This window comes from Passer domesticus, chromosome 9 (genome assembly GCF_036417665.1).
Source record: "Passer domesticus isolate bPasDom1 chromosome 9, bPasDom1.hap1, whole genome shotgun sequence".
Lineage (NCBI taxonomy): Eukaryota > Metazoa > Chordata > Aves > Passeriformes > Passeridae > Passer > Passer domesticus.
Genome location: NC_087482.1, coordinates 12,025,869 through 12,043,584, shown reverse-complemented (window position 1 = coordinate 12,043,584; position 17,716 = coordinate 12,025,869). Strand labels below are relative to the sequence as shown.

At 54.7% G+C, this 17,716-nt stretch overlaps 1 protein-coding gene across 1 annotated transcript in view; it reads right to left on the bottom strand.

Moving 5' to 3' along the window:
* Nucleotides 1-8,487: 8,487 nt before the first annotated feature.
* Nucleotides 8,488-17,716, bottom strand: part of LOC135308290 (uncharacterized) — a 44,236-nt gene continuing 35,007 nt past the window's right edge. Inside the window, exons 2-15 of the mRNA XM_064433229.1 lie at nt 13,361-13,432; nt 13,201-13,272; nt 13,012-13,113; nt 12,467-12,583; nt 12,076-12,147; nt 11,916-11,987; nt 11,727-11,828; nt 11,161-11,268; nt 10,436-10,504; nt 10,267-10,347; nt 10,078-10,179; nt 9,532-9,648; nt 9,141-9,212; nt 8,488-8,513 (exon numbers count right to left, since the gene is read on the bottom strand). Of these exons, the coding sequence (XP_064289299.1) occupies nt 8,488-8,513; nt 9,141-9,212; nt 9,532-9,648; nt 10,078-10,179; nt 10,267-10,347; nt 10,436-10,504; nt 11,161-11,268; nt 11,727-11,828; nt 11,916-11,987; nt 12,076-12,147; nt 12,467-12,583; nt 13,012-13,113; nt 13,201-13,272; nt 13,361-13,432 (1,184 nt within the window). The remainder of the gene's footprint in view (nt 8,514-9,140; nt 9,213-9,531; nt 9,649-10,077; nt 10,180-10,266; nt 10,348-10,435; nt 10,505-11,160; nt 11,269-11,726; nt 11,829-11,915; nt 11,988-12,075; nt 12,148-12,466; nt 12,584-13,011; nt 13,114-13,200; nt 13,273-13,360; nt 13,433-17,716) is intronic.

Sequence of the window (17,716 nt, the reverse complement as noted above, 5' to 3'; positions counted from 1 at the left end):
GAGTTATTTTTAAAAAGTAATAATTAATCAAATAATCAATGTACAGAAATATTTATAACCAATTTAACAATCAATAATACTTCAAATAATTAAATGTTATTAACATTAAATACAAATTAATTTAATAATTAATATATAACAATCCACCATTAACTTTTACTTGTTTCTTGTTTGCTCAGTCCCACACAAAGTTACAAACTCCTAAGGGTACAATCCAAACCACTGGGGAGAAAAGAAAAGAAAAAAAATCCCTTAATCCTTCCTTTTGATACAGCTGTGCCACTCCTTTATCCTTTCCCAATCCTCTTCAAAGATGTCTTGCCATGTCTCAGGGTCTAGGTGACTTTTTCCACAGATTAAATTCACTATTTCACACCTTGCATGTACCTCTTGGTTATGGTATCTTGGCAGTTCAGGGGTGCATGCACGGCATGCAGGTCTCTGTCTATATGAAACACAATACCACCTCCTCTGACACTTTCTGCACTGAAGGAGAACCCAAGCTGTGTGCCAGTCTGGCTCCCAGTGAAAAGCTGTCAGTCTGCACACAAAACAGGGAATCACCCCTTCAAGCCCCCAGGTCAAGGCGTTTCTAAGCACTCTTTCAGCTGCGGGGTGTTCCCAGTCAAAGGCTCTATAGCAACGTGTTGAACTGCGGTATATCCCTCCCAAGAACACTCTGTCTCTCCCTCCGTCCTCCCATTCTATGACTCCCCAGCCCCTGACGGATGAAGAGACTGACTGGGTTCAAGCTGAAACCACCTGTGTAGAGCATGTCTTGGAGGCCGGGCTCTCCCAGCCCAGGCTTGAAGTTAGGCAGCCACCATGGGCAAATCACCTCTCGCTTGCGTTATGAATAAATTGTTATCTATTTTTTTTCAGATTGCAGAGTTAAAACAAGTTGGACATGTTGCTGTTCAGTTAGCTTCATTGTTAAGAGTTCTTCTTCAATTACCTGTTAATGGTTGGTGATTAACCATTGTCCCCCTGAGGCTTGCCAGGGAGGGACGCCGGAACCCTACGAGTACCAGGAGAATGGGAGTGGCATCAGAGCGAGTATGCAGATGGCAAATGCATTGCACCAAATTTTGCAGTTTTCCAGGAAAACCCCTAAAAACAATGAGCCAACATAGAACTATGGGTACATAGGTGATGTCTAAGGATGGGAGCATAGTCCAGTGCCTGCTTGGATCCTTTTTGCTTCTCACCCTAACCGGAAAGAATGGTGACTAGAGAGAGGAACCAAGGTGATGGACCAAAAAGGTGGAATCTCCTAATCTCTCGTGAGGATGGAATCCCCAGCTCTGCCTGCAGACCAGCAGACAAAGCTGCATCACCCTCCTCCTCTGTGCCACTCCTGGGAGCAACGGCGGCGTGGGCATGATCCATCGATTGCTCTCAACCTGAGCTGATCCTTTTAAATAACGGCGTTAAAGAGGAGAAAGATCTCCTGCCCATTTATTTCAGCTTGTAGAAAAAAAAAAACAACAAAAAACCAAAAAAAGCAGCAAAACCCCTAATGCAAAGGCTCTCCTAGTAACAGCTGTCAAGACTGAAGGGCAGTGTTACCACACAGCAAACACTTAACTCTTAGCCCAGGCGGGCTTGCTGGCTGCCTTCAGGTGGTTCCTGCCCCTTACCAACCAGCGGCGCTTGCTTGCAAATGCCGACTTGTACCGTGCTCCTGCTAGCTGTGCTATCAGCTAGCGGTGTTCAAAGCAACCCTACAAACCGCGGCTGATGCCCCGAGTGCCTGCCAGCCGTGCTGTTGGCCCGCTGCCCCGAGAGCAATTTGGCAAGCCCCGGCTCATGGCCCTGCACCGCGCTGGCCCCGCTCGTTGGAGCCGCCCTGCACCACGCATGTGCTGCCGGCCAGGGGCTGCCTGCGCTGGGCATGCGCTGCTTGCTCTCCCAGGCGCTGCCGGCTGGCCGCCGCTGCCCCGGCTTTGCGCCGCCTCTGCCCGCTGCGCCGACCTGCGCCACGCTCATGGCGACCCGGCGCCCTTGAAATGTTCTTTGAAAAACCACAGTTACCAGAGAAACTAAACCAAGACCTCACTCCCCGCAGCGTGTTTCACCGTTCACTCACACACACAAGCACGCCCGTCCAGACGTGATAACCATACACAATCACAGTTCAAACCAACGCTCCGCCAGCTGCTCTGTCAGCTGGGGACCCCCCACCACCGGCCTCTCCCCGGCAGACGATTGCTTGCAAACTGCTTGTGCAAAACTGCACACAAAGGCGTCTCTTGTGCGACTTATCAGTAGCCAACCCTAAAAAAAGGAAAGGAATACATACCACTTCTGTCCATCAGCTTGGAGACAGAGGAGCTCCTTAGTCTAGGTTTCCTGAATTCCCTGGTCTTCTCCTGGTCTTATGAGTAAAAAAGTTACCTGTAGCTATGATATTTTATTAAAAATCCTTTTCTAGGATTTTTCCCCTCCTGAGGAGCTGAGGGCCCCAGGAAAGAAATGCAAACAATAACTATCTGCTGCTGTGGAATGCAACAGGTGCATCTTCCATTGCTCCATGTGGATTGTTTTCACTTGATGACCAATCACAGCCAACTGTGTTGAGCCTGTGAGCAGTCACAAGATTTTTGTTATGCATTCCATTCTGTTCTTCTTCTTTGTAGCCTTCTGGTCATTTTTTCCTCTCGGTTCTTTTAGTATAGTTTTAACATAGTATTTTAATAGAATATATAATAAATCAGCCTTCTGAAATGGAGTCAAGCCTCGTGTCTCCACACCTGGGGTGTTCTCCCCAACAAATTATCCATTTTTTTTTAAGGCTGCAAAGTTAAACAGGTTGGGCCAGTTGTTGTGAGTTGAAATGTTGACTATTTGTTGTTGATAGCTTCATGTAGCAATCACCTCTTGTTAATAGTTTTTCTTCAATTACCTGTTAATGGTTAGAAATCAAGCGCAGTTGTCCCCCTGCTGCTTCCCCAGAGCCTGCAGGTAGCAGGGTGGGGGGGTGACATCAGAGCTAGTATGCAGATGAGAATGCATTTCACCAAAGTTTGCAATTTTCCAGGAAAAAAACTCCTAAAAACAACAAGCCAACATGGAATTATGAAACCTAAGTAATGTCTAAAGGTGAGGAACTTAATCCTTAGTATCTGCTAAAATCCTTTTCACTTTTCACCCTAACCTGAAAGGATGTCAGCAAGAAAGAGGATCTGGAATGTTAGACCAAAAAAGCGGAATTCCCACTACTCCCTTGAGGATGGAAGCCCCAGCTCTGCCTGCATACCAGCGGGCACAGCTGCATCATCCTCTTCCTCCGTGCCACTCCTGGGAGCAGCGGGGGTGCGGGTGACCTGTCGTTTCCCACAACCCGAGCTGAATTTTTTTAATAAAGGCATTAAAAAGGAGAAAGATCTCCTGCCCTGTTTATGACACTGGTATTGTCCTTCATAGCAAGAAGCTTCAGAAATTTGCATTTTCCTATGCCCTTTGTACCATGGCAGAGGTTTCTTAAGTAAAAGGTTACAATTCAACACATAATTCTACAATTTAATATTTAAATTCTTAGTCCATATATTGCTAACTTAATTGAACCCGCCCAAAAACCTCCATTTCAACAGCAGCCCCAGCCTGGCTTCTGCCTGCCCACACCGTGGGCATCCACGGCTCCTCCTGGGCATGGAGCTCAGTCAGTGCTGGTGCTGGGTGGGCTTTGCTGCTGCTGCCACCTGGACACTGGGGTGACCGCTTGTCCTAGGTTGCAGTGTAAAGATGTATTCTAATGCCATCCTCAAGAGCTGCTGAAACCAGGAGGGGCATTGTTTCTTCCTTATCTCCTGTTAATGGGCCCATCAATGTCTTGCCACATGAGTCAGAGATAACTCCCTCCCAGAGCCATTTCTGTTTAGTGGCTAATCAAGGACCCACAGCATGAGGCAGAATGATATCAGCCCACTGTGAGATGCTCTGCCCTTGGGGGAGGAGCTAAGCATCCCCAGCTGGATATAATCTGGGTTTTGGGACACAACAAGCACTCTTTCCACTGGATTCCCAGAGGAACCGCCGCCCTTACCCACTGCTTTTCCAGAGGATGAGAGCTACCAGATGGTTTCTACAGGATCACCACTTCCACAAGTCCATTTCATCTGGACTGCTACCACCACCCTAACTAGCAGGGTGTCAGCAGGCTGTATTCTGACCCTGTCAGTGGTTTTTCTTTTGTATCATTGCATGTGTTTTGATTTTTTTCCCTTTTTCTAATAAATTGTATTTCTGACTTGGAGTCTCTCACTGGTTTTGCTTTCCAACCAGAACAAAGATCCTTCTCTTTATTTAAACAGAAGAATAGGCCATTGCCTACCCTGCAAGCGGGGGGGGTGGGGTGGGGTGGGGTGGGGTGGGGTGTCACCTTCAGTGATTCCTAGAGGGCAAGGCCGGGGGGCTCAGGGGCAGAGGGAGGGATGTGTTGGTCTCAGGAAGGGCTGGAGGGTGCTGGGCTGCTCCTGGGGTCCCTAGAGGTACTCGAGTTGGCTGGGATGGGACAGACAAAGATAAAAAAAGGGATGAAGGCAGCTTGGGGAGGCCCATGGGGAGAGCAGGTGGCAGTGGGATTTACGGGGTAGAAGGAGGTTCCCTCGTAGACTGTTGTTCTGGGGTCCTCTTCACAGAAGACTTGAGAGGGCTGTCCAGGCCGTTCCTGCTGCTGGAGGAGCTGCTCACGCTGTCTGGCTGTGAGGTGCAGCCACCGTCTTCCAACTCCTGTCCCGAGGTGCTCCTGTGCAGAGAGGAGGTGGCTGAGGCCCCAGCTGCCAGTGGCACACAGGGAGCCTCGTGCACAGCAGGGCCCAGAGCTGGCAAGGCTCCCCAGCACGGCTGGAGCTGCTGGCACAGCTGGGCCCAGCTGGACAGCTGCCCCTCAAGGCCCCGGCCAGCAGGGCACGGCTCTGGGCAGGGTCCCTGGCCAGGAGCGGGCCCCAGAGCGCCTCTGCCTTTCAAGGGCAACCTCGGCCCTGCTCTTTCTCCTCCCCACCTTGCTCTGCCTCTGCCCCGTGCCCCTGGGGCTGCTCTTGGCCAGGCAGCCTCAGTGGGAGCCAGCACTGGCTGCAGCCCCAGCGGGGCCCCCAGGACAAGGCCCAGCAATTGAGAGGCCAATGGAAGCACTGGGCAGCAGCAGAACCCTCAGCAGAGTTATTTGGACAATCATGGGCTGGCCACAACTCCACTGCAGCCTCAATGGGAATGTTCCCTGTCCATGCTGGACTTTGAAAAGAAGCTGTTGGAGGGGGCGGGCAATAAAACACTCACTGTTTTCTGTTCCAGGAATACCAGATTCCAAAGCAGCAGAATAGGAAGACAAGCTCCAAATAAAGCATGCCTGCCAGAAACCCTAGCCAGCAGTCGGTTCCCTGACAGAAGCCCCTTCCGAGGCCATCCTGGGCATCAGGAACAGGTCTTGTGGTGCCGGCTGCATCTGTGGGAGCGATGGGGAGCGTGAGCCCGTGCTGTGCTGCACTGCTGAGCTGGCAGCACGGTGGATACAGGTAGGACGTTCTCTGTTTCCCCCAGAGCTGGGGCCTGCAGGCACCTTGCCGGCCCTTGGCACAGGCTGTGCCAGCCAACAAAGCCCAGCAGGCCGGGAGGAGAGCCCGGGGGCAGCGCAGCTGCTTGGGCAGTGGCTGCTGCCAGGGACACGGGCCAAAGCCATGCCTGAGCAGCCACTGCCACCCCTGGCCCTCCCTGCCCCGTCACAGCTCCCCCAGCCCCAGGGGACAGGCTCAGGCCCTGTCAGGAGCCAGCGCAGCCCCTGCCCAGTCGGGAGCCAGGGCTGGCTCTGGCCCTGGGCTGAACGGCAGGGCTCCCGCTCGGGGCTGCTCCTGTGCCTTGGGCCTCTGGGCACTCAGGGCCAGCTCCGCAGCAGCTGCAGCGCCAGGGACGTTGCTGCACCAGTCCCGTTTCCCCGGGGCTCTGAACCAGCTCCAGAGGCCTGGAAGCCGAGGCGCCTCCAGCTTTGGCTGCTGCCGGGCTGGGTAAGGGCAGGCCCTGGGAGAAGAGCTGCTGCCACACAGCCCCGGCCAGGGCTGAGCCCGGCACAGCAATTACCTGCTGTGCCTGTGCCCGTGTCTGGCATCGCCTTCCTTCCTGCTGCAGGGGCTGCCAATGAGCCACTGCTTCTCCCTGAGTGTTCCTCCTCCTGAACAGCCTTCTGGTCCATCACTTGAAAAAGGAAAAAAGGGACAACTGGATCAAATGGAAATATTCCCCACTGGGGAGGTGGCACCTTCAGGAGGCAATGCTTGTCTAAGTCACAGGTAAAGATCAGGAAAAAGCCCAGGTAATTGGGGCTGGGCCAGTGCACTCCCTTGTGCAAACAGCTGCACCTCCTGATCTTCTCAGAGACTGGGAAATGGCAGGGGATCTCAGGCCCACAGTACAGTTGGGGCACCCTATCAGCTAATGCCAAATTCCATCCTGCAGAGGCTGGGGAGGAATTGCAGCCAGGCCAGGTTGGCAAACAGCCCTGCAGGGCGTGAAAGCAGCAGCGGGGCAGCGAGGCTGCCATGGATCCCTTCCTGCTGTGCCGGGCACGGCGTGTCCAGATGTGCAGCCAAAGCCCCCGGCTGCTGAGTCCCAGGGGAAGCATGAGGGAAACGCACCCACCTTGTCCTCCGGGTGCTTCCTTCTGTGTTTGTCTTAGGAATTCATCTGAGTCATGAGACTTTTTGGCGGCAAAAACTTGGGTCTTTCCTTTTGGAGGACCTTAAGAGAAAGTAGTTCCATTTCCCAGGAATGGATCCCACAAAAGCAGGACTCAGCCTGTGGGGTCAGCAGGGACACACTACTCACCCCTGCCATGGGAGCTGGGTTGGGGCCAAGCATCCAGCCCTGGAGCTTGAGAAGTCCTCCCCGCAGACACACCTGTAACTCAACAGCCACAGAAGCTTCTGCCATCTTTGCTGATCTGCACGGGCACCACTAATCCGCAGGAGCGGTGAGGGGTTCGTGCAGGGCGAGGGCACACACGTGCATGGTTCTGTGCTGGCACCTGCAGCGATGCCCCCCTGGCCCAGCTTTGGCCTCTGAGCTGGCAGCTCTCCCAGGGGAAAGGCCTTGACCTACCCTCAGCATCTCCCAGAGCCTCAGTCCTGGATGTGGGACCTTCACCGGCAGGTTCAGCTGCAAGGAAAGGCAGGACAGAAGAGCTCCTGTGGCACTGCAGGAGATCCTCAGGCTGCCCACAAGGCTCAGCCCCGGGGCACAGCCCTGGGCCCAGCCCCTTCCCTCTCTGCTCTTCTCTGTGGCTGCACAGAGCACACGGAAGGACACACTGGCACAGCACACGGGAGGAGGACTGAAAGATCAATGCTCCTTCCTCCCACTGACAGCGATCCTGTGGGAGCCCTCAGGCCTCCAGAAGGGAGCAGGGAAAGATTCTCAGAATCCTTCAGCCCTTACATAATGTTAAGGGAAATGGTTTATAAATGAGCTTTGGTTGCATTGATCCTGATTATTCACTAAGGAAAGGCCGAATGAAAACTTGCCCCCAGCATCCTCCAGGAACTTCAAACCATCCTTCATCAGGACTTCCTGAAAACCCATGTCACGATTCCAGTCTAAAAGGGAGCAGAGATCAGAACCATATCTGTGGCATGCTGGGATCCCCTAATGCTACAGGGAAAAGGGCACTGCAAGGGGGTCGGGTAAGGCTATGGGACCCAGATGGGAATGGACATGGCCAAAGGTGCACAGGGGCTTGGGGAGCTCTGAGCTGGCTCCTGATCACTCTCCACACTCTTTCCCTGCCCTCAGCAACATCCCTGGGAGGGGTGGCTGGAGTAGCCCAGGGCCCTGGGGCTCTCTCCCTCAAACTCACAGAAAATCCACACTAAATCCTTGGGGAAGACTGCAGCAGGCAGTGCCACAGCTATGCCTCCTTGCTACACTCCCTCCTGCCCTCCTTCTGCTGGGACAGCCCCCCAGATCCCAAGGGCAAACAGCCAGGCCCTCTCAGGACACACTGCAGCCTTGCTCTCCCCCTCTGTCCTTTCCCCACCGTGGGCACCCTGTGCAGTCACTGCCAGGTTTCAGGACGTGTCTCCCCCAGAGGGACCCCAGCAGGACTGCTCAGTACCCGAGTGCCCTGAGCCTGCTCGGGATAATTCCCCTGGGCTGTGCCGCTCTAGTCCAGGCTGTGCCCTCACTGCCAAGCAGCAGAGAGGGCAGCTGAAGCCTCAGCAGGGCTCAGGCCCAGAGGCACAGCAATTACCTCCTGTGCCTGTGCCTGGCATGGCCTCCCTTCCTGCAGCAGAGGCTGGCACGGAACCACTGCTTCCTCCGGGAAATGCATCCATCTGCACAGGCTCTCCTTTCATTTCTGGAAAATGGAAAAGAGACAGCTGGATCAGATGGAAACATTCCTCACTGGGAATGGGGAAGGTGAGGCATCACTTGTGAAAGGAATGGATAAGGATCAGAAAACAACCAGGAGTTTGGGACAACCTAAGGCTGCTTCCTTCCTCAAACAGCCCCAACATCTGATCTGCCTGGACATCAGGAAATTGCAGGGGATCAGAGGGTGGGCATGGAATGTGGTGCAACTGGGGCTGTCTGTCAGCTGATGCCAAATGCCTTCCTGCAGAGGCTGGGCAGAAGCTGCAGCCAGGCCAGGCTGGGAAACAGCCCTGCAGGGCGTGAAAGCAGCAGCGGGGCATCGAGGCTGCCATGGATCCCTTCCCGCAGTGCCGGGCACGGCGTGTCCAGATGTGCAGCCAAAGCTCCTGGCTGCTGAGTCCCAGGGGAAGCATGAGGGAAATGCACCCACCTTGCCTTCTCTGCAGACATTCCTTCAGCATTTGCCACATGATTTCTAATGGGTCCTGGAATTTCTTGCCTGCCATGTCTTTGGTCTCTCCTGTCGTAGGACCTTAAGATAAAGTAGTTCCATTTCCCAGGAATGGATCTCCCAAAAGCACGGCTCAGCCTTTGGGGTCAGCAGGGACACACTACTCACCCCTGCCATGGGAGCTGGCCTTTTGTGCAGCATCCAAGGTAGGAGTTGGTGAGGTCGTCCCTGCAGACACGCCTGTAACACAACAGCCACAGAAGCTTCTGTCACCTGGTCCTGACCAGACAGTCAAACATTACGCCTTGGTGGGACAGTGAGAACATACCTGCAGAATGCTCAGAGGGCTTCACAACTTCAGAGCGCCAGGCTAATGGGGAATCCTTCCCAGCCTCCCAGTCTGGAAGCAAACCAAGATGAGAACTGTTTCCATTGTGTGCTAGGGCTGGCTCTGGCCCTGGGCTGGCGGCAGGGCTCCCACTCGGGGCTGCTCCTGTGCCTTGGGCCTCTGGGCACTCAGGGCCAGCTCCGCAGCAGCTGCAGCGCCAGGGACGTTGCTGCACCCGTCCCGTTTCCCCGGGGCTCTGAACGAGCTCCAGAGGCCTGGAAGCCGAGGTGCCTCCAGCTTTGGCTGCTGCCGGGCCGGGCAAGTGCAGGCCCTGGGGGAAGAGCTGCTGCCACACAGCCCCGGCCAGGCCTGAGCCCGGCACAGCAATTACCTGCTGTGCCTGTGCCCGTGTCTGGCTTTGCCTTCTTTCCGGCAGCAGGGGCTGGCACCGAAGATGGAGTGCTTCCTTCAAGAAATGCCACCTTCCACTGAAGCACTATGTCCATCTCTTGACAAAGGAAGGGAGACAGCTGCATCAGATGGAGCTGTTCCCCACTTGGGCGGTGGCATCAGAGGTAATATTTGTGAAATTTATGGAGCAGGAAAATGGCCAGGTTACAGTGGCATGATGTGAGCACTTCCACCTCCAAACAGCCACCCTTTTCCTAAGCTGCAGGACTGGATATAGTGGGGTATCTCAGGGTGTGTTACAGTTTGGGCGGCCTGTCAGCTGATGCCAAATGCCTTCCTACAGAGGCTGGGCAGAAGCTGCAGCCAGGCCAGGCTGGGAAACAGCCCTGCAGGGCGTGAAAGCAGCAGCGGGGCAGCAAGGCTGCCATGGATCCCTTCCCACTGTGCCGGGCATGGCGTGTCCAGATGTGCAGCCAAAGCCCCCGGCTGCTGAGTCCCAGGGGAAGCATGAGAGAAATGCACCCACCTTCTCTTGTCTGCAGGGGTTCCTTCAGCTCTTGCCTCATCTGTTTGGATGGATGCAGGGACATCTTATCTGTTGTATCTTGGACTTTCCCTGTTGGAGTACCTTAGAGAAAAATATTTCCATTTCCCAGCAATGGATCCTACAAAAGTAGGGCTCAGCCTTTGAGGTCAGCAGGGACACACTACTCACCACTGTGATGGGAGCTGGGCTTGCGTATAGCATCCAAGGTAGGAGCTGGAGAAGCTGGAGAAGTCCTCCCTGTAGACACATCTGTAACACAACAGCCAGAGAAGCTTCTGTCACCTGCTTCCTGCCCGCTTGTCTACAATTCTTCCTTGGTGACACACCGAGAACATACCTGCAGGAGGCTCCAAGGGCTTCAAAACTTTATTCATCCAAGCTGATGGAGAAGCCTTCCCAGCCTCATCTAGAACGGAGCACAGATGAGAACACTTTCCAGGGTGTGCTGGGATCCCCTTCTGCCACAGGGAACTGGGCACTGCCAGGGGGTCGGCTAAGGCCGTGGGAGCCAGATGTGAATAGACATGGCCAAAGGTGCACAGGGGCCTGGGGAGATCTGGGCTGGCTCCTGGTCACTCTCCACACTCTTTCCCTGCCCTCAGCAACATCCCAGGAAGGGGTGGCTGGAGCAGCACAAGGCCCTGGGGCTCTCTCCCTCAGACACAGAGGAAATCCTCCCTAAATCCCTGAGGCAAACTGCAGCAGGCAGTGCCACAGTTATGCCTCCCTACCTCCTTCTGTCCCTCCTGCCCTCCTTCTGTGGGGAAACCCCCCAGATCCCAAGGGCAATCAGCCAGGCCCTCTCAGGACACACTGGAGCCTTCCTCTCCTCCTCTGTCCTTTCCCCACCGTGGGCACCCCGTGCAGTCACTCCCAGGTTTCAGGACATGTCTCCCATGGAGGGACCCCAGCAGGACTGCTCAGGACCCGAGTGCCCTGAGCCTGCTCGGGATAATTCCCCTGGGCTGTGCCGCTCTAGTCCAGGCTGTGCCCGCACTGCCAAGCAGCAGAGAGGGCAGCTCAAGCCTCAGCAGGGCTCAGGCCCAGAGGCACAGCAATTACCTCCTGGGCCTGTGCCTGGCATGGCCTCCCTTCCTGTAGCAGAGGCTGGCATGGAGCCCCTGCTTCCTCCGGGAAATGCTTCTTTCTCCACAGGCTCTCCTTTCATTTCTGGAGAATGGAAAAGAGACAGCTGGATCAGATGGAAACATACCTCACTGGGAATGGGGAAGGTGACAATTTCAGGAGGCATCAATTGTGAAAGGAATGGATAAGGATCAGAAAACACCCAGGATTTTGGGACAACCCAAGGCTGCTTCCTTCCCCAAACAGCCCCAACATCTGATCTGCCTGGACACCAGGAAATTGCAGGGGATCTGAGGGTGGGCATGGACTGTGGTGCAACTGGGGCTGCCAGTCAGCTGATGCCAAATGCCTTCCTGCAGAGGCTGGGCAGAAGCTGCAGCCAGGCCAGGCTGGGAAACAGCCCTGCAGGGCGTGAAAGCAGCAGCGGGGCATCGAGGCTGCCATGGATCCCTTCCTGCTGTGCCGGGCATGGCGTGTCCAGATGTGCAGCCAAAGCCCCTGGCTGCTGAGACCCAGGGGAAGCATGAGGGAAATGCACCTACCTTGTCTTCTCTGCAGACGTTCCTTCAGCATTTGCCACATGATTTCTAATGGGTCCTGGAATTTCTTTTCTGCCATGTCTTTGATCTCTTCTGGTGGAGGACCTTAAGAGAAAGTAGTTCCATTTCCCAGGAATGGATCCCACAAAATCAGGTCTCAGCCTTTGGGTTCAGCAGGGGCACACTACTCACCCCTGCCATGGGAGCTGGGCTTATGTGCAGCATCCAAGGTAGGAGTTGGTGGAGTTGTCCCTGCAGACACGGCTGTAAAACAACAGCCACAGAAGCTTCTGTCACCTGGTTCTTACCAGTCAGTCAAACATTACACCTTGGTGGGACAGTGAGAACACACCTGCAGAATGCCCAGAGGGCTTCACAACTTCAGAGCGCCAGGCTAATGGAGGAACCGTCCCAGCATCCCAGTCTGGAAGCAAACCAAGATGAGAACTGTTTCCATTGTGTGCCAGGGCTGGCTCTGGCCCTGGGCTGGAGGCAGGGCTCCTGCTCGGGGCTGCTCCTGTGCCTTGGGCCTCTGGGCACTCAGGGCCAGCTCTGCAGCAGCTGCAGCGCCAGGGACGTTGCTGCACCAGTCCCGTTTCCCCGGGGCTCTGAACCAGCTCCAGAGGCCTGGAAGCCGAGGCGCCTCCAGCTTTGGCTGCTGCCGGGCCGGGCAAGGGCAGGCCCTGGGGGAAGAGCTGCTGCCACACAGCCCCGGCCAGGGCTGAGCCCGGCACAGCAATTACCTGCTGTGCCTGTGCCCGTGTCTGCCATCGCCTTCCTTCCTGCAGCAGGGGCTCGCATTGAAGATGGAGTGCTTCCTTCAGGAATTGCCACCTTCCACTGAAGCTCTATGTCCATCTCTTGACAAAGGAAGGGAGACAGCTGCATCAGATGGAGCTGTTCCCCACTTGGGCGGTGGCATCAGATGTAATATTTGTGAAATTTATGGAGCAGGAAAATGGCCAGGTTACAGTGGCATGATGTGAGCACTTCCACCTCCAAACAGCCACCCTTTTCCTAAGCTGCAGGGCTGGATATAGTGGGGTATCTCAGGGTGTGTTACAGTTTGGGCGGCCTGTCAGCTGATGCCAAATGCCTTCGGCAGAGGCTGGGCAGAAGCTGCAGCCAGGCCAGGCTGGCAAACAGCCCTGCAGGGCGTGAAAGCAGCAGTGGGGCAGGAAGGCTGCCATGGATCCCTTCCTGCTGTGCCGGGCATGGCGTGTCCAGATGTGCAGCCAAAGCCCCTGGCTGCTGACTCCCAGGGGAAGCATGAGGGAAATGCACCCACCTTCTCTTGTCTGCAGGGGTTCCTTCAGCTCTTGCCTCATCTGTTTGGATGGTTGCAGGGACATCTTATCTGTTGTATCTTGGACTTTCCCTGTTGGAGTAACTTAGAGAAAAATATTTCCATTTCCCAGGAATGGATCCTACAAAAGCAAGGCTCAGCCTGTGGGTTCAGCAGGGACACACTACTCACCACTGTGATGGGAGCTGGGCTGGAGTGCAAAATCCAAGGTAGGAGCTGGAGAAGTCCTCCCTGTAGACACATCTGTAACACAACAGCCACAGAAGCTTCTGTCACCTGGTTCCTGCCTGCTTGTCTACAATTCTTCCTTGGTGGCAAACTGAGAACATACCTGCAGGAGGCTCCAAGGGCTTCAAAACTTTATTCATCCAAGCTGATGGAGAAGCCTTCCCAGCAACCTCATCTAGAACGGAGCACAGATGAGAACACTTTCCAGGGTGTGCTGGAATCCCCTTCTGCCACAGGGAACTGGGCACTGCCAGGGGGTCGGCTAAGGCCGTGGGAGCCAGATGTGAATAGACATGGCCAAAGGTGCACAGGGCCCTGGGGAGCTCTGGGCTGGCTCCTGGTCACTCTCCACACTCTTTCCCTGCCCTCAGCAACATCCCTGGGAGGGGTGGCTGGAGCAGCGCAGGGTCCCGGGGTTCTCTCCCTCAGACACAGAGGAAATCCTCTCTAAAACCCTGGCGAAAACTGCAGCAGGCAGTGACACAGTTATCCATCCCTCCCTCTGTCCCTCCTGTCCTCCTTCTGCTGGGACAGCTCCCAGATCCCAAGGCCAAACAGCCAGGCCCTCTCAGGACACACTGGAGCCTTGCTCTCCCCCTCTGTCCTTTCCCCACTGTGGGCACCCCGTGCAGTCACTGCCAGGTTTCAGGACATGTCTCCCATGGAGGGACCCCAGCAGGACTGCTCAGTGCCCTGAGCCTGCTCGGGATAATTCCCCTGGGCTGTGCCGCTCTAGTCCAGGCTGTGCCCGCACTGCCAAGCAGCAGAGAGGGCAGCTCAAGCCTCAGCAGGGCTCAGGCCCAGAGGCACAGCAATTACCTCCTGGGCCTGTGCCTGGCATCGCCTCCCCTCCTTCAACAGATGCTGGCACGGAACCACTGCTTCCTCCGGGAAATGCTTCTTTCTCCGCAGGCTCTCCTTTGATTTCTGGAGAATGCAAAAGAGACATCTGGATCAGATGGAAACATTCCTCATTGGGAATGAGCCATGAATCCCATCCTGCTGTGCCGGGAACCATGCGTTCAGATGTGCAGCCAAAGCCCCCGGCTGCTGAGTCCCAGGGGAAGCATGAGGCAAATGCACCCACCTTGTCCTCCCTGCAGCATTTTCTTCAGCACTTGCCTCATCTGTTTGGATGGTTCCAGGGATATCTTCTCTGTTGTGTCTTGCATCTTCCTCTTCGGAGGAACTTAGAGAAAAATATTTCCATTTCCCAGGAATGCATCCCACAAAACCAGTGCTCAACTTGTGAGGTCAGCAGGGACACACTACTCACCCCTGCCATGCAAACTGGTCTTGTTGGCAATAACCACCAATGTACGTATGAATCTCCTCCCTGTAGACACACCTGTAACTCAACAGCCACAGAAGCTTCTGCCATCTCTGCTGATCTGCACGGGCACCACTGAGCCGCAGCAGCGGTGAGGGGATCGTGCAGGGCGAGGGCACACACGTGCATGGTTCTGTGCTGGCACCTGCAGCGCTGCCTCCCTGGCCCAGCTTTGGGCTCTGAGCTGGCAGCTCTCCCAGGGGAAAGGCCTTGACCTACCCTCAGCATCTCCCAGAGCCTCAGTCCTGGATGTGGGGCCTTCACCAGCAGGTTCAGCTGCAAAGAAAGGCAGGACAGAAGAGCTCCTGTGGCACTGCAGGAGATCCTCAGGCTGCCCACAAGGCTCAGCCCCGGGGCACAGCCCTGGGCCCGGCCCGGCCCCTTCCCTCTCTGCTCCTCTCTGTGGCTGCACAGAGCACACGGAAGGACACACTGGCATTGCACACGGGAGGAAGATTGAAAGCTAAATGCTCCTTCCTCCCAATGACAGTGATCCTGTGGGAGCCCTCAGGGCTCCAGAAGGGAGAAGGGCAAGGTTTCCAGATTCTTTCAACCTTAAGATTATGTTAAGGGAAATGGTTTGTAAGTGAACTTTTGTTGCATTAATCCTGATTATTCACTCAGGAAAGACAGAATGAAAACTTGCCTCCAGCATCCTCAAAGAACTTCAAACCATCCTTCATCAGGACTTCCTGAAAACCCATGTCACTATTCCAGTCTAGAAGGGAGCAGAGATCAGAACCATTTCCATGGTGTGCTAGGATCCCCTTCTGCCACAGGGAACTGGGCAATGCAGGGGTGTTGGGTAAGGCTGTGGGAGCCAGATGTGAATGGAGATGGCCAAAGCTGCACAGGGGCCTGGGGAGCTCTGGGCTGGCTCCTGGTCACTCTCCAACCTCTTTGCAGGCCCTTTGCAACATCTCTGGAGGGGTGGCTGGAGTAGCTCAGGGCCCGTGGGGTCTCTCTCCCTCCCACAGAGGAAACCCTCCCTAAAGCCCGGGGCAAAACCATCCCCAGCGCTTCCCAGGGAGCAGGGAGCGCTGTCCCGGGAAAGGGCAGCCAGGCTGCCGGCTCACCTGCTCGCCGCGCTTGCAGCGGAGCAGCCTGGGCAGCCCTGGCAGGCAGGGCCACGGCCAGGAGGAGCAGGAGTAGGAGGCGCAGAGCAAGGGCCATGGTGCCTTGTCCTCCGCCAGTCCCGCAGCTCTTGCTGCCACCGCTGTCCCGACACCGCTGTCCCAATGTCAGCACCGCTGCTGCCACCGCCGCTGCTGCCGCAACAGTTGTGCTCAGGGACTGACTGCTGGCTCCTTGTGCTGCTGTGCAACCACGGGGCTCTGGGACCTCTGGCACCTCTGTGACCTCAGGGCCTGCTGTGACCTCAGCCTGCTGTGACCCCAGAGCCCTGCTGTGACCTCATGGCCTCAGCTGTACCCCCAGAGTGTGTGCCCGTCTGCATGAATGGACTGCCCTGATTGTAAATGTTTTGCTTCATCAAAGGGCCATTGCTCAGCAAAACCTTTCTTTTGCCTGCTGACATTGCTGGTCAGGCTGCGTCCCTCAAGATGCTCTTGATTGTTGCAGTTCAAATTTATTTTATTGATTTCATTTTAAGTGTTGTTTAAGGGCTCTGTTGTGCCCCCATTTTTTTCCTGAGTTGGTTTACCTGTGGGTTTTACCCTCCCTCCAAACTGTCCCTCGCGTCCTTCCCAAACCCTTGTTCCAGCTCTTTCCCTGCCTGTCAAGGCAACCCAGCCCCTTGGTTCCCCAACCTTTGGGCCAATCCCTGACTGCAACTCCCCTTTGGCATTCCCCTACTCCTGGGAGCCCCACTGGCCCTTGTGACCCATCCTCTCCACCCTCCTACCCCAATTGGCCCCAGACACTTGATGTAATCCCCTCACTCCTCTCCTGAGGATTCCCTATTGGTTCATTGTTTGCATCCACGCCATGACTTGTATGTGTACAAAACCCCTTGGGCAGTACAGCTAGGGGCTTCTCATCCTGTTCTCTTCACCTGGACTAAGGTATTCCTTGCAGAACCTGAAGACAGGGAGCCTCCTCCTTTCTCCTGTGCTTCGTTCCTGTCGTGGCTTGTGTCTGGCACTGGAGAGCAAGTGGCACTAAAGGCTCTGCCTCTGGTAAATCCCCATAGCGAGGCAGTTCCCGACTCCTGCCGTAGTGCCGGAGTTGTAAGAGCTAGCCCAGGTTCCAGCACTCACTTCACTAATGTACCGAATGCCCCTTCTTCAGTGCCTGCTCTGGTGCTCTGCCATCTCACACAGCAGAGTGTGATTCACATACTGCAGCCCAGAGTTAGGTTGTTGCAACATTGAAATGGGTGTGGTTGGCAGGATGGCTGGCCATAAATCACTACAGAACTAAAGCAAATGTGTGCACTGTGCCAGGCTGGACTTGAATAGACACAGGAATTGTGGAAAGATGAGGACAAGATAGCAGAGAACAATGGAAAAGCCAGCTGAAAAGGAGGACATGCTAAAGGAGTTATTTGTGCACATTTGGGGCTATATTTTTCTTGGGTGCAAAGCAAAATGAAAAGCTCCTAAATGCCCAAAAGATGAGAACTGTGTGTGGTAAATAGGTATGATTCATGCTGACAAAATTGAAAGAGTAATCAATACTGATACAGTAATTAATATTTGGAAATAATAAAACAGTTAAAGGTGTAATGCCAAGCAAGAAAGGGAGAGGAGGGGTTATCCCTCTCCCCACCGTTCTCCTGCAGCTGTTCAGAACAGGAAGAAGCAAGAGATAACAATGACTGAATTTAGTTGGAAGAGAGGAGAATTTGGTTGGACACCAGGCAAATGTTGATTATATGAGATTCACTGCTTTAATGTTAGAACACAATATTGGTTTATACAGTACCAGCTTGGTGCGCATGTTTAATCCAAAAGATGAACTACAGGACATGGAGGAAGAGGAGAGGCCTTCCTCAAAGAAGATCCCCAAAGAGTGGTACAACTTACTTAAAGAAGTGTGGAGCATGCGTGGTAAAGGTGATGATGAGGGCGGTGATACAAGTGTGACAAATCGAAAATGGGAGGAGATGGTAAGGACATACAGCATAAAAAGGGGAATTTTGTCTTCACAAGCTAGTCCGTGAGGTGA